Genomic DNA, 13,535 nt, shown 5'->3' with positions numbered 1-13,535 from the left:
ATTCAATTTGGATTCTTAACTCCACTCCTTGTCGCATGAAGAAAGTTAATTATGATCAGACAAACCTTCCTAAAGCTGATGCTCAAGGTAATACCTTTGGTATCTGCCATATCTTTGCTGCTAAGAATGATACTTTCATCCACGTTACTGATATCACTGGTGCTGAGACTATCGCTCGCGTCTCTGGTGGTTAGATGGTTAAACGTCATTAGGATGAGCCCTCTCCATATGCCGCCATGTAAGCTACCCAGAAGCTTGTTGAAGTACTTCGCGCTCGTCAAATCTCCTCACTCCATATCCGCATTCGTGCTAATGGTGGTGTTGGCAGAAGAAATTATGGTCAGGGTGGTTCTTCCACCATCCGTACCTTAGTTCGTAACAATTTCAAGATTGGTAGAATTGAAGACGTAACCCCAATTCCCTCTGACAGAACCCGTCACAAAGGTGGTAGAAGAGGTAGAAGACTCTGAGTTTATTAATTTTATATACGAACTTTTCAGTTTATATGAAGCTTAAAAATGAATTTACCGTAAGATGCTGGCATTTAAGTTGAAAGCTTAGCATAACTCCGCTACATTTCTTATGAAGATGGAACGATGTTCTTGTTACCTTAAAAAAAAATAATTCCAAGTTGGCAGGCGTGATTAAATTTCAAATATTGAATTTCAAATTAAATTACTAACAAGTTTATCACTCAACACCAACAAACTGGTCGTTACATCCTTCTCTACATCTTGCAAGTTCTATCATATAAAACTATATTCTAGGAACAATAATTCCATTTTCAGGTCCAAGATTTTACATAGAGTTAACTCTTACAATACTACCATGGTTGTAATCAGTGACTACTGTTTTATATGCTTCTAATAATTAATACCATTATAATTGATGAGCTTTATCTTTCATCGTTTTAACATCAAGTGGTTATACACTAAGGTTAGGAAAAGATTTTCTAAAACCAGTATAAATAAGATCATCCTGTGGTGTAAACTTAAATTACTTGAGGCCTTATTTTGTTTTTATAGATTTTAATAACATCTCAAAAGTTTCAGCAAATTTAAAAGCATATTCAGCCCAATCTTCTTCAATTTTTTGATCATTAGAAACTTTTGCATCTTCTGGTAGTGAATTAAGATCAATTACTTATGCAGACATATTAGGAATGGAAATTAACAGGAAAGAAATACAGAATAAATATTTATTATATTATACGTATCGTTAACAATTCACTTCCTTAGCCATGTTATTATAATATAGCGACCAGTTTGTTGGTGTTGAGTGATAAACTTGTTAGTAATTTAATTTGAAATTCAATATTTGAAATTTAATCACGCCTGCCAACTTGGAATTATTTTTTTTTAAGGTAACAAGAACATCGTTCCATCTTCATAAGAAATGTAGCGGAGTTATGCTAAGCTTTCAACTTAAATGCCAGCATCTTACGGTAAATTCATTTTTAAGCTTCATATAAACTGAAAAGTTCGTATATAAAATTAATAAACTCAGAGTCTTCTACCTCTTCTACCACCTTTGTGACGGGTTCTGTCAGAGGGAATTGGGGTTACGTCTTCAATTCTACCAATCTTGAAATTGTTACGAACTAAGGTACGGATGGTGGAAGAACCACCCTGACCATAATTTCTTCTGCCAACACCACCATTAGCACGAATGCGGATATGGAGTGAGGAGATTTGACGAGCGCGAAGTACTTCAACAAGCTTCTGGGTAGCTTACATGGCGGCATATGGAGAGGGCTCATCCTAATGACGTTTAACCATCTAACCACCAGAGACGCGAGCGATAGTCTCAGCACCAGTGATATCAGTAACGTGGATGAAAGTATCATTCTTAGCAGCAAAGATATGGCAGATACCAAAGGTATTACCTTGAGCATCAGCTTTAGGAAGGTTTGTCTGATCATAATTAACTTTCTTCATGCGACAAGGAGTGGAGTTAAGAATCCAAATTGAATTAGAAAATCTAGATTTCTCGCGTTCTAGCCATGTTTTTGTCTTTAAACTTTAGGTACACTAAATATATATTCATTCGCATATAATAGTGAAAATTTATAAATATTTATAAGAGAATCATATTTATTGGTAATATAATATATAACTTATAATTCAGTTTTATGATAAATAAATAATCATAGAATAATATACATAGCTAAGAGAATGTCAAGAGAAGATGAACATCTCATGCTGTATAAATTCTTACGAAATTAATATAAATTTCTGCTATACTCCTTTATATATTACTATTTCTAATTTTTATCAGTTGTATATTCAAATCTTTGGTAAATGTAGATTACCATACTAAATTTGAGAAATTCGATTAATTAGGTACCTATCTATAAAATAAAACTTACATTAAAAACATTTCGTAAGATTCTGTAAAGTTATATATTTTTACAATTCTCATAAGTATAGTAGAGTTAGTAATAAATAGAGTGTTAATTATATTGATAACCTAAAGTATGTTAAATAATTATAATTATAGTCATATATATTAAATATCTAACATATAACTAAATTCTGATATGTATCCCCTTATTTCCATTAATAAATTTGGTATAAATGCAGATTTATATTAATATGCGGTTATAGTATAGTGGTAAGTATTTGCGCTTGTCACGTGCGAGACCCGGGTTCAATTCCCGGTAACCGCGCATTTTAAGGTGTGGCTATTTATGGAAACTAGAAGGTTTGGGGTGGGAGATTTCTGTACGTGCAAAATGAGGCTGCTACTTTCCTAGGTGATATGCCTAGTGTTTTAGGCACAGCCACACTCTAAGCCGAAACTCGCCCGGCCCGTATGTCCCAGAAAGGTGGCATGGCGTTTTGTTCCATACTCGCACCTGCAGATTCTCCTGCACCTATTTTGCACGGGGAGGCCGCACGGCTACTAAATTGTCCCACAGCCCCCAGTGGACCTCGGCATCACACGCCTTATGGTCCACCCACACTGCGCAAACCAGCTACCCAGTGCAGCCGTGGCTCGCTTTGCCGCCCACTCCGAAAATGCGGCCTGGGGCGATCGCACGTCCGCGCCAGCTCGCACTGAAGGCCATCTAGCTACCTTTGCGCGTAGGTGCTGTAGGCGCAGCGGAACTGCATTCCTCCGCCAGTATACAATACCCGGAATGTGGATTGTTCTACCTCACCGTAAGTTGCTACCATATTTATTCTCCCTCCAGTTACACTCTGGCGAACTTATATACGCATATTCGCTAAATGGCCCTGCTCTTAAATTTAGTAACTGATTGTTATCGATATTCGCTGACTATTGCAATTGGTAAAATGGGGGCAGACCTGGCTGCCGAGAAAACGCCCACCACCACCGAGCCGCAGACTCCCAAGTACAACGAATTCGCCCCAACGAGTATTTTTGCCCAAAAGGCCATCAAGCGCATCCGCTGGAAGCACTAGCTCAAGCAGTGGATCCTGGACGATCCCGCGGAGACAGCCACGCAGCTCACCCCGAGGAAAGCGCCGCCGTGCAGACCTCCCGTTAAGCGCACCGACCTTGCGATCCAAATTAATGTGAGCTAGGTGTTCAACCTCTCCAGCGAGGCGACATGCCAAGAGGGGGAGAAAGGTACGTGCGAGTGAGTGAGCTGGAGTGCTGGTGGGTTGAGTAAATACTCTACAACACTCCTGTGCGAGCTATGTTGCATGCACACCTTTTGCCAGCCAATGAAATGTACGTCCTGGGAGTCGGAAACTGAGCCAGCCGTTGCACGTCAACGCCCATCGAAGTCACCATACGTGATAACCGTCTGGTCCTGGCCATGCGCGTGCTGCTGGGGCCGTCGGGCGCGGAGTGAGGTTCAGCGGTTTCTGAGGGCAGTGCGATGCGCCCCCACTCCGGGCCGGACGCAATGGCGCCAGGGGATCTATCCCGAGCCTCCGCTCCACCCCCATCCGAAATGTACCAGAACGAGATCCGGAAGAACTCGTCCTCGCTGCTCATGCTCGGCTCGGCGGGGCTCACGACCGAGGGGGGCATCGAGCAGAGGCGCGGGAAGCAGCAGGTCCAGGCCCGGCAGCGGGAGGACGGGCAGGCCGGGCGCGAGCAGCGGGAGAGGGCGCTGCTGGACTTCGCGGCGCTGCTGGACTCGGAGGAGTCGCTGGAGGTGTACGAGCGGCTGGCGCTGGAGTGAGCGGCGGCGTCCGGTGCCTGGTGGGGAGTAGGTGCCCCTCCGCCCAGTAAGTGCGCGCTGCCACTGGAAATGCCAAAATGCGCGGTTACCGGGAATTGAACCCGGGTCTCGCACGTGACAAGCGCAAATACTTACCACTATACTATAACCGCATGCCAAAATAATTATATGTATTAAAAATAGTACTAAATCATAAAAATAATGCGAACTGAAACAAAGTAAACTAACAGATTATTTAGCAATATTGATATTCATAGATTATGCTTTGAGTAATTAAATTTTCATTAAAGTAATTTCAAGGATATATATTTAGCCACTGATTTTAATGCTACAATTTTTATACCAACCTGCTTCAGTAGATAATGTAATTATTTTTTAAGTTTAAGAAATTCAACTACTTCAATAATTATTAGTTTATGCAATAAAATATTTAAAATTAAGTAATAAAATTTAAAAGCACAATAATATGCATCTAATAAATTAATCAAATCGATTGTTGATATTGTTTTATTGTATCAACCTAAATCAAGCTTACAACCAGAAATAATATTAAAATAAGATAAGTGGCTAGTATGTATTTTCAAATAATATCTAGTATCTTTCCTAGTTTAGTTATATTTTTTATAGGTAAGGATAATTGAGACATACATATTTTATACATAACTATTCATAATATTAATAAAAGCACTTTAAAATGTCTATTGATCATTCCAATAATAGCACTCCTTTAGAGCTGAAAAAAGATACAGTATTACTTGCTTTATGTGGAGATTCATTATAGTAAATATCTCTTCATGGTTTAAATAACCTTATTGAACTCAACCTAGCAGAAAATACTAAAATAAGGCTGGAGGACTCATTTATTCCACCATCAGTGTAAAGAATAGATGCGACAAACTGCAATTTGGAACTTGATCTCTAAAATTTGACATAACTTCGTAAGTTATATATTTCACTATAGAGTAACGTAACATTTAAAAATGGATGCATTCCGCTTTAAGTGTTCAAGTTTTGGACACCAAATCAAAAAACTTTTCATTCATTTCTAAAACTGGTTGAAGTTCATAGCTAAATTTAATAATTAAAAGATTGTAAGTGATATTTCTATATTCTATCCATTTTGCTTAGTGTTATGATATCAATATGCTATTAGTTAAATTACTACGAGTTTTAACAGAATATTATTTATAAATTTAATAATCTTTATCTAACCGTATCAATAAGTGCTTAATTTTCAGCATGAGCAATTTAAAATTATATATTTAAATTTATTAATACACTATTCATTATCTTTTATCAAAATCTTATCGTTAATCTTATTTGAGAATTTTTGTTTTTATAAATAAATTCCGTTTATCATGTTACTACCTATTTAAATCTTTGTAGTGAAAATGTAGTTTTATAAAGTTTGGTCTTAGTCTCTAATTTAAATATTTATCTTGTTAAATAAATTTCCATACTTAACAAAAAATTCATCACTCATAATGTATCCGATCAAAAATCAGAATCACTAAATCCTAAGCCTAAATCATCGCTACTTTCTATTGCACGTTTTGCAGCCTTATGATGGTCCTTTTTCATAATCTACTACAAGAAGCTATCATCCTCTGAGCTCTCAATTATTTATTTTTTCATAGGTTTTGCGACCTTGGCAACTTTTTTAGCAACTTTAACTGGCGATTTTTTAATTTATTTTTTAGGAAGTTTAGGTTTAGGCGCTTCTATTGAAATGTCTAACGTAGAATCTAGAGTTTCATCTCCATTTAATAAACCTTTTATAACATCTTATGAACTTTATTTTGGTATCCTTACAACACTATCAGGACGCTTTTGTGGTACTTTTGCGACTATTTTGTCAATATTAAACTCACTTAGAGAATCGTCAATTTAGGACATAGTTGAATTTTTTGGCTTTTTCTAGACATTCTACTCGTCTATTCCACTTGATATCATAGAGAAATTATGTTCTAGAGCTAAATCAGCGTCTTTTGACCTGTTATTTTGACTGAAAGCATTAATTTTCTTAGCATCAGATACCATATTATCGATTTCCTCGATCTATCGCGCGGCCTGCTTGTTGAACTCAATATGCTTATTAATTTTATCTTCATTCAAAGCAATTTCTGAGAAATCAACATCCAACTCTATAGAGGTATTCGCAACATTATTACTAATTGGAGGTGCCAAAGGAGCCTAATTTTGCTAAATTTACGGCTATTAGCTCTAATTTTGTCGCTACTACAACTAGCTATATTGCACCGCATTGCTACCCTGCTAATTCTGCTAATTCTGCCCGTAATTAAACGCCGGAATCTGGTTTCCAGCACCATATTAATTTTGCTATCCAAATTGCTGCCAATTCCCATTTCCAGTCGGCTGCTAATTCCACCCATTAAAAGCCTATTATTATACGTTATTTTACTGATAACTCGCAAAATTTCCATTCTGCTGCATTTGCGCATCCAGCTGCTTCTGCAAAGTGCCCCTGTAGAGATTTTGCATTATTTCGTCCCGCATGACGTCCTGAATTTTGGGCTCGAAAAACGCAATTTCCTGCGTGCTGATTTTGTCGTTTCCGGCGACTGTCGCGACGCCGATTTGGCCGCTGACGTGCCCGAAACGCGGCTGGAACTGGTCCATCTGCAGCTCCTCCACGATCTGCCGCGTGGAGGTCTGGTAGTCGAAGGGCGCGCAGGGCGCGCGCCCGACCTGCTGCTGCACGACCTCCGGGGCGCGCTGCTGGCTGCGCTCCATCGTCAGCAGAGCCTGCGCCTGCGCGACGTATTTTAGGTTGTTCTCGGCGTTCCGGCGCTGGAATTTCGCTATTTCGGCCTCGTCGTACGCGCGCACGCGGTAGGGCCGCACCTGGCGGTCGCCGACGAAAATCTGCGCCGGCGCGACGTACGTCAGAGGCCGCGGCTGGTGCGCTGCCAGCGTTGAAAAACCGGGGTGGGCGTGCGCTGCGGAGGTCGGGAAGTAGTCCGGGAGCTGCAGGGATGTAGCCGGGGGCGCGGTTTCGAGCGGGTGCAGCTGCATTTTTGGAAATGTGGAGTGGTGAAAAATAGTCATATATAGGATATATAAGTGTTGGTATGTGTGTAATGGAATGGGGGAGGGGGAGGGAGGGTTCGAAATAATATATATGTGTAGGTATATTAATATTAATAAGAATATCAATATCAATATCAATATCAATATCAATATCAATATCAATATCAATATCAATATCAATATCAATATCAATATCAATATCAATATCAATATCAATATCAATATCAATATCAATATCAATATCAATATCAATATCAATATCAATATCAATATCAATATCAATATCAATATCAATATCAATATCAATATGTGCTCTGATGGGGCGCATGCTGTACAGACTGGTGGGTGTAGGGGCGACGGAGACTCGGACTGCTACAAAGAAGGTAGAATCATGGGAATCTGATCGCGGAAAGTGGAAGGCGGGGAAACTTGGTATTATATATGCAGAACGCCAGGCGCGCCCTGCCGAAATGACCCAGATGCACGTAATTGCCGCGGAGGCCGAGTACGGCGCCATCAAGTTCGGCTGGAACACCGCCATCATCTGTGTCGACTACGTGGACGAGCAGCTGGTGCTGATGTCGAAGCAGGTCGGGTACGTCGTGAAGTCCCCCAAGCCCAGCCCCGCCCTTACGGCCGTCTTCAACAGCATGAAGACGGTGTTCTCCCTGGAGCACTTCGACGACCTGGCCTTCGTTTTCAACTTCGGCGCGGAGAGCACCTACCGCAAGGAGCTGTTCCCCAGCCGCGTCGAGGGCGGGGCCGCCCATCAGCACATCGAGGAGTTCATTACCGAGTTCCTGCGCAACAGGGCAGCACTCGGGCAGCCCAAGATGGCCATCCAGATTGCTAGTCCGGCGGCGCCACAGGCCAGCAGTGACGAGCGCGGCGAGCTGGTCATATTCGGCCAGCGCGTGGGCTTCTCGATCGTGGTGAGCCCCGAAGACTACGCGAAGGTCCGGGTGTCCGGGAAGGTCGTGTTCGACTGCCTCGTGACGGAGGACCAGGAGATCGAGCTGCTGCAGATCCTGGACGAGACGCTCCACCTGTACATCATCCTGGCACCGGAGGACCAGAACCTGCAGGCCATCCAGAAGTGCATGGCGGCCGCGCACTACCTTCCGATCCCCGACGACATGGCGACGGCCAACGCCTTCTTCTGCGTCGACGGCAGCCGCCAGCAGGCCGTGTACGACCTCATCGACGACGCCTCGCTGTTCGACAGATTCGGCTGCAGCCCCACGGAGTATGTCGAGCCCGCGGACAACGAGAACGAGATCCAGGACGTGCAGAACAACCTGCGGTACTACGCCGAGGAGCTGGTCCTGGCCATGCGCGTGCTGCTGGGGCCGTCGGGCGCGGAGTGAGGTTCAGCGGTTTCTGAGGGCAGTGCGATGCGCCCCCACTCCGGGCCGGACGCAATGGCGCCAGGGGATCTATCCCGAGCCTCCGCTCCACCCCCATCCGAAATGTACCAGAACGAGATCCGGAAGAACTCGTCCTCGCTGCTCATGCTCGGCTCGGCGGGGCTCACGACCGAGGGGGGCATCGAGCAGAGGCGCGGGAAGCAGCAGGTCCAGGCCCGGCAGCGGGAGGACGGGCAGGCCGGGCGCGAGCAGCGGGAGAGGGCGCTGCTGGACTTCGCGGCGCTGCTGGACTCGGAGGAGTCGCTGGAGGTGTACGAGCGGCTGGCGCTGGAGTGAGCGGCGGCGCCCGGTGCCTGGTGGGGAGTAGGTGCCCCTCCGCCCAGTAAGTGCGCGCTGCCACTGGACATGCCAAAATGCGCGGTTACCGGGAATTGAACCCGGGTCTCGCACGTGACAAGCGCAAATACTTACCACTATACTATAACCGCATGCCAAATGGCCCTTTGCCCAGGACCCGCCCGGTAATGTCCCACGCTCGCCCATGTAGGCCCGGCCGAACTTTGCCAGGTTTGGTGCGCGCATGCTTTCGTTGGGGGCTGATATGCGAGGAACCCTTGGCCTCATCGGTGCTACGAGACTAATCGCCAAGGAATGCTAGTCTAGGCCTCTTGCACCGGAACGACAGGCGGGCGACGCTTCCTGCTCAGCTGCATCCCACAACACGCAATGAAAATTTTTGTGACAAGCAGCCACTGCGCGAGTGTAAGAGCGAGGCTTAGCGCGCTGAATGTGCTGGTGGCCCATGGCACAGTATGCCAGATGCACCATGGCCAGGAAGCGCTATCCCTAGAGTTTGGCGCCGGCATCGCGTAGCCCGTGCTGCAGCTGCTGGAAACCCTATACGTGATGGGCTTGGTTGACGAGGTGATCCCCAGGGGCCTAACGCTGGCCAAACAGCTGCAGGCGGTGCACCGCGGCATCCTGCCACTGCGGGACTGCAACTGCTTTTTTGCTGACGACACGGAGGGCGCACGCGGCTTGGAGCAGCAGCCTGAAAACCTGAGAAGCTGACTTAGTAAGTTATTTGGTCACTGCGAACGCTCCGCGAACACCTTGAGCGCCTTGGGCTCCGCTATGTCGTCGTTGGTGATTTCCTAGATGGCGTCCTTTCGGTACCAGTACGGGAATCGTCCGCAGCAGACTGTTTGGGCATCCACCTAAGCCATGAAATCCATTGTAGCCGTTAGTAGAGAGTGGGTATAAATAAATAAAATAAAGTTAACGCCTGCTAGACACTATTCCAAGTCATGTCGCTGTGCACTGCCTCAGGGTCTCCCCTTTTGTGGAGGGCTTACTCTTGCATTCATTAGAAATTAGTGATCACTCTTCAACAACGTTGACTTCGAACTCCTTCGTACCATAGGCAACGGCGGTGTGCTAGGATCTCTGTGAGGCCCAGCGCGAGGTTGGTTGTGGTTCCTCTCGGAAACACGGAGTCTGGGCTCGCACGTACCCTATACTAAACCCGCGCGGCCCCATCCCCAGCACGGCAAATACAGCCCGAAGCCCGAAATCGCTAGCACTGCCTTCAAGCCGCTGCCGTAATGCCCCCACCTTCTCGCAGCCCCGCGGCCTACCCTTTCCCTCGGATCCAGCCTCTCCCCATTTCCATTCCGACGACCCCTCCACTACCTCTTATATATGGAATCTATTATCCATTGAACCCCACAAAATCAACTCCCAAAATGAAGTTTCTAAACAAGCACTTTTACTCTGCTGATCAGACAGCAATCAGTTCATAACTATTAGTTTCTATACTTACTATATTTATGTGTTAATTTAAGAAAAACTTACTTCGAATTCATTTTAAGAGAAATTAAAAAAATATGTTTAATTTAAAAAATCACTATAAAATATACTCTATATCCACTCTACTACTATCAAATATAATACTCATCAAAAGTTATAAATTTCGGATTATTAGTCATCCTCTAGGTCGAGGCTTACTAATGAAGATCTTAGCACTGAACCATTAATAGTAGCACAGCTAGAAGAATACGTCATATTTGTAATCATTAAAGGAGACATATATATTATTTCAGTAGAACTAGGCTTGTAGGTGATTTAATTTATTGCTTTTGCCTCTAACATTTATACACCAGATCCCATTATGTGGAATGGTGAGTAGATATAGTAAATTATAATGATAATTATGTATAAATATTTTTAAACTCCAACGTAGATATTATGCGATATTTTTTAAAGTTTCTACTAATTTATAAACTATATATTTAAAATAAGTATTTATAATCTTTAAAAGAGGACTACTAATTCGAAAGTAATCAATCAATAACCGATTTCTAATATCAAATTTGGGCAATTTATACGTTTTCGTATAAAATATGGACAAATTTAAAGTATATTAAAATCTATTAAATTATACTTTGAAAAATTTGTATACTATTCATGCCATAATCATTAATATGATAATATTAACTCACTTAAATATTATTTTTTCATAATTATCATTAGAATTTGAGTAATCACCAAATTATTTATCAACATCGAACTCAATGAAGGCCTCTTTAAAATATTGACCACTGTTTAATTTAAACTATGATCTCTTTTCCTCCATCTATGAATCTGTATTTAATCCAGCAGCTGTTAAATTAAGTATAGAGGAAGTATTTCTTCTTAATAAATCTTTATACATTTTTAAATTGACGAAACAAATTCTTATATATTGTATAATAAACCATGATTGAATAAAATATGAATCATTTTTATATTGAATAATAATAATATTTTACAGAGTACACCTTAATAATATATTATTAATTTGAGATAGTAATATAATAGCCTTGTATTTTCGTCTTTACATTTAATGTGGTTTTGCTATAGATAGTATACATTAAACATTTTCGTAAATTAATGATATTATTACAGACTAATTTTATATACAATCAATCCATATAATGAGTAATCTGTTAAAGTTTTGTTCATTGAGCATCGTAGAACAAAAACTACGATAAAATAAGGCATCTTATTGTAAATCTTCATCTTGGCAAACCTATTAGGCAATCTAGTCCGATATTTTATTCCACTTAATATTGCAAAATATGAAATATTATATATTACATAATAAGATTTACATAAAATAAAAACATAAAATAAAACGTTCTTTCATATTTTATCATGTTTTCATTATTATTATCTGAGATTTAATCAAGATTATCTTATATTGATTATAATAGACTTTTATTGCTTCATTTTAGTATATAAATCATGTTTAAAAATACCGCATAATAAATAGAATTCTTTGTGTTATTTGATTCACCAAATATTAATAAATAAAACTCTATTATCAAATATATCATTATAATAAAATTGTATGATTCTATATAATACTTATAAGAATAATGTATTATAATAATTTTAACTCAGATATGTAAAGGGAACTAACAAAACCCCTCAACCTAAAATTTGCATAACTTAGTCATAAATTCAGATTAAATTAGATATAGTTATAGCGTAATTAAAATTTTATTAATTGTGTATTGCCTAATAAAAACTCGAATACAGAACTTCTTAATATGGTATTATCCGTAAAAATACGATATAGAATAATATTTACTATTACTTTTTGGTGCATTAAGTTAGGCAAATTACCGCACTATTTGATTTAATTAAGTTTTTACCTATCCTTAATTATGCTAATATAGCTTGATAATGAACTAACTGCTAATTTCTACTGCTGCAATTCTTGAGCAAACGATTAGGCTCAATTTTAGCATCTACATATGACATTTGCATTCTTTAACACAAAACTCAGCTGTTCGAATTGACTTCAACAAATTAACTGCTAAGTTTTCGCCTCGCAAGTGCACTATAAAAACGATTAAATTGACGTTTTACTGCATCAGTTCCGCCCTATTTCCAGTCATTTAATTAAGTTTTAAGCCTGTAAATTAACTGATATAACACGCTTTTGACTAGAAATATTTTCAGCGCTACTGCTTTATAGAAAGGCCAAACCGCCCTTTAGCATTTTTATTAGCTTTGCTTTAGCGGCTAATTGCTCAAATTTCGAGATTTTGACGGTCCAGAAAATGCGAATTTGAAGGTTAAAACGCGTTCCAAATTTCGTTTTAGGAGAGCAAAATATCAATTTCCTGGTCGATTTTGATTGTATTTGCAGCTAAAATTCGCGGTTTTTTAAAAAATAATTCACGCGAGGAATGGGTAATTTGAAATAATATATAATATTATATAATATTATATACTTTGTATATTCTCACTCGGAGCAGCTGTTTCTGTCCTTTAACTAAAAGGAATGGATACTTTACAGCAAAAGATAGTACTGCGAATGTTGTATTTTCACAGTTTGAAAAACTGTTTTTTACCGTTTAAGAGCCGGTATGGCATTTCGCAAAATCTGAGCAATTTGCTGATCATAAAAGATCATAAAAATGGGCTGGACGCGATTGCGGTCGCTTTCGCAATATATAATTTGCAAAATTAGTAGTAGAATATTAATTTCAAATCGGGAAAGCCAGGCTGCAGAAATTGCCAGCGCTGCATCTTCAGTGCAATAATTTGAATTTAGTGGTTTTTATATGTTAATTCGCTTAATTGCGCCGTTGCTGCAATTGGGAATATTGTGTAATCTGTTAATTGGAAAATTTGTAGTATAAATTGAACCTGATATAATGCACTGAGTACAGTTTCAGAGAAGTAAAAAATGTGGAAGGAAAAATTTACATAAAGCTATGATAGTAGTACTCCGATTTAAGTATTAAATAATGTAATTTGTAGCTTAAAATATTAGGAAAATATGTTTTCAAAGTATTTACGTAACAATCGATAATAAAATATCATTAAATAAACGCTAATTATAGACTAAAATAGTTGTGATTTTACTTTTTCAGATAATATTTATATTAATTACTTCTATC

The 13,535-nt window shown here is 40.4% G+C and overlaps 14 protein-coding genes and 3 non-coding genes across 17 annotated transcripts; 9 read left to right on the top strand and 8 right to left on the bottom strand. All coding sequences in view use genetic code 6, as the record gives it.

Annotated features, from left to right (window-relative positions):
* Positions 1-35: 35 nt before the first annotated feature.
* On the top strand, positions 36-470 carry SS50377_27282 (Ribosomal protein S14; the record flags this gene model as incomplete). Its single annotated transcript, XM_067911074.1, has 1 exon — positions 36-470. One exon carries the CDS (start codon positions 36-38, stop codon positions 468-470), a length of 435 nt encoding a protein of 144 aa, XP_067761761.1.
* A 220-nt stretch (positions 471-690) lies between these two features.
* Positions 691-1,155, bottom strand: SS50377_27281 (Polysaccharide biosynthesis family protein; the record flags this gene model as incomplete). Its single annotated transcript, XM_067911073.1, has 1 exon — positions 691-1,155. The coding sequence occupies one exon, from the start codon at positions 1,153-1,155 to the stop codon at positions 691-693; it is 465 nt and encodes a 154-aa protein (XP_067761760.1).
* A 347-nt stretch (positions 1,156-1,502) lies between these two features.
* Positions 1,503-1,937, bottom strand: SS50377_27280 (Ribosomal protein S11; the record flags this gene model as incomplete). The annotated part of the gene is made up of 1 exon (XM_067911072.1): positions 1,503-1,937. One exon carries the CDS (start codon positions 1,935-1,937, stop codon positions 1,503-1,505), a length of 435 nt encoding a protein of 144 aa, XP_067761759.1.
* Positions 1,938-2,596: 659 nt separating this feature from the next.
* Positions 2,597-2,668, top strand: SS50377_t20123. The gene has a single exon. It is a non-coding gene; the product is annotated as a tRNA-Asp (tRNA).
* A 21-nt stretch (positions 2,669-2,689) lies between these two features.
* On the top strand, positions 2,690-3,262 carry SS50377_27279 (uncharacterized protein; the record flags this gene model as incomplete). Its single annotated transcript, XM_067911071.1, has 1 exon — positions 2,690-3,262. The coding sequence occupies one exon, from the start codon at positions 2,690-2,692 to the stop codon at positions 3,260-3,262; it is 573 nt and encodes a 190-aa protein (XP_067761758.1).
* Positions 3,263-3,299: 37 nt separating this feature from the next.
* Positions 3,300-3,611, top strand: SS50377_27278 (uncharacterized protein; the record flags this gene model as incomplete). The annotated part of the gene is made up of 1 exon (XM_067911070.1): positions 3,300-3,611. The coding sequence occupies one exon, from the start codon at positions 3,300-3,302 to the stop codon at positions 3,609-3,611; it is 312 nt and encodes a 103-aa protein (XP_067761757.1).
* A 317-nt stretch (positions 3,612-3,928) lies between these two features.
* On the top strand, positions 3,929-4,162 carry SS50377_27277 (uncharacterized protein; the record flags this gene model as incomplete). Its single annotated transcript, XM_067911069.1, has 1 exon — positions 3,929-4,162. One exon carries the CDS (start codon positions 3,929-3,931, stop codon positions 4,160-4,162), a length of 234 nt encoding a protein of 77 aa, XP_067761756.1.
* Positions 4,163-4,242: 80 nt separating this feature from the next.
* On the bottom strand, positions 4,243-4,314 carry SS50377_t20111. The gene has a single exon. It is a non-coding gene; the product is annotated as a tRNA-Asp (tRNA).
* A 542-nt stretch (positions 4,315-4,856) lies between these two features.
* On the top strand, positions 4,857-5,261 carry SS50377_27276 (uncharacterized protein; the record flags this gene model as incomplete). Its single annotated transcript, XM_067911068.1, has 1 exon — positions 4,857-5,261. The coding sequence occupies one exon, from the start codon at positions 4,857-4,859 to the stop codon at positions 5,259-5,261; it is 405 nt and encodes a 134-aa protein (XP_067761755.1).
* Positions 5,262-5,656: 395 nt separating this feature from the next.
* On the bottom strand, positions 5,657-7,198 carry SS50377_27275 (uncharacterized protein; the record flags this gene model as incomplete). Its single annotated transcript, XM_067911067.1, has 1 exon — positions 5,657-7,198. One exon carries the CDS (start codon positions 7,196-7,198, stop codon positions 5,657-5,659), a length of 1,542 nt encoding a protein of 513 aa, XP_067761754.1.
* A 332-nt stretch (positions 7,199-7,530) lies between these two features.
* On the top strand, positions 7,531-8,580 carry SS50377_27274 (uncharacterized protein; the record flags this gene model as incomplete). The annotated part of the gene is made up of 1 exon (XM_067911066.1): positions 7,531-8,580. One exon carries the CDS (start codon positions 7,531-7,533, stop codon positions 8,578-8,580), a length of 1,050 nt encoding a protein of 349 aa, XP_067761753.1.
* Positions 8,581-8,682: 102 nt separating this feature from the next.
* Positions 8,683-8,916, top strand: SS50377_27273 (uncharacterized protein; the record flags this gene model as incomplete). The annotated part of the gene is made up of 1 exon (XM_067911065.1): positions 8,683-8,916. One exon carries the CDS (start codon positions 8,683-8,685, stop codon positions 8,914-8,916), a length of 234 nt encoding a protein of 77 aa, XP_067761752.1.
* An 80-nt stretch (positions 8,917-8,996) lies between these two features.
* Positions 8,997-9,068, bottom strand: SS50377_t20110. Its single transcript has one exon. It is a non-coding gene; the product is annotated as a tRNA-Asp (tRNA).
* A 163-nt stretch (positions 9,069-9,231) lies between these two features.
* On the top strand, positions 9,232-9,651 carry SS50377_27272 (uncharacterized protein; the record flags this gene model as incomplete). The annotated part of the gene is made up of 1 exon (XM_067911064.1): positions 9,232-9,651. The coding sequence occupies one exon, from the start codon at positions 9,232-9,234 to the stop codon at positions 9,649-9,651; it is 420 nt and encodes a 139-aa protein (XP_067761751.1).
* A 309-nt stretch (positions 9,652-9,960) lies between these two features.
* On the bottom strand, positions 9,961-10,299 carry SS50377_27271 (uncharacterized protein; the record flags this gene model as incomplete). The annotated part of the gene is made up of 1 exon (XM_067911063.1): positions 9,961-10,299. The coding sequence occupies one exon, from the start codon at positions 10,297-10,299 to the stop codon at positions 9,961-9,963; it is 339 nt and encodes a 112-aa protein (XP_067761750.1).
* Positions 10,300-10,536: 237 nt separating this feature from the next.
* Positions 10,537-10,749, bottom strand: SS50377_27270 (uncharacterized protein; the record flags this gene model as incomplete). Its single annotated transcript, XM_067911062.1, has 1 exon — positions 10,537-10,749. One exon carries the CDS (start codon positions 10,747-10,749, stop codon positions 10,537-10,539), a length of 213 nt encoding a protein of 70 aa, XP_067761749.1.
* Positions 10,750-11,077: 328 nt separating this feature from the next.
* On the bottom strand, positions 11,078-11,293 carry SS50377_27269 (uncharacterized protein; the record flags this gene model as incomplete). The annotated part of the gene is made up of 1 exon (XM_067911061.1): positions 11,078-11,293. One exon carries the CDS (start codon positions 11,291-11,293, stop codon positions 11,078-11,080), a length of 216 nt encoding a protein of 71 aa, XP_067761748.1.
* Between the last annotated feature and the right edge of the window lie 2,242 nt (positions 11,294-13,535).

This window comes from Spironucleus salmonicida, chromosome 7 (assembly GCF_000497125.1).
Source record: "Spironucleus salmonicida strain ATCC 50377 chromosome 7, whole genome shotgun sequence".
In the NCBI taxonomy this organism is placed as follows: Eukaryota; Fornicata; order Diplomonadida; family Hexamitidae; genus Spironucleus; species Spironucleus salmonicida.
The sequence above is the reverse complement of the archived record's forward strand: the minus strand, read 5'-3'. Positions and strand labels throughout refer to the sequence as shown.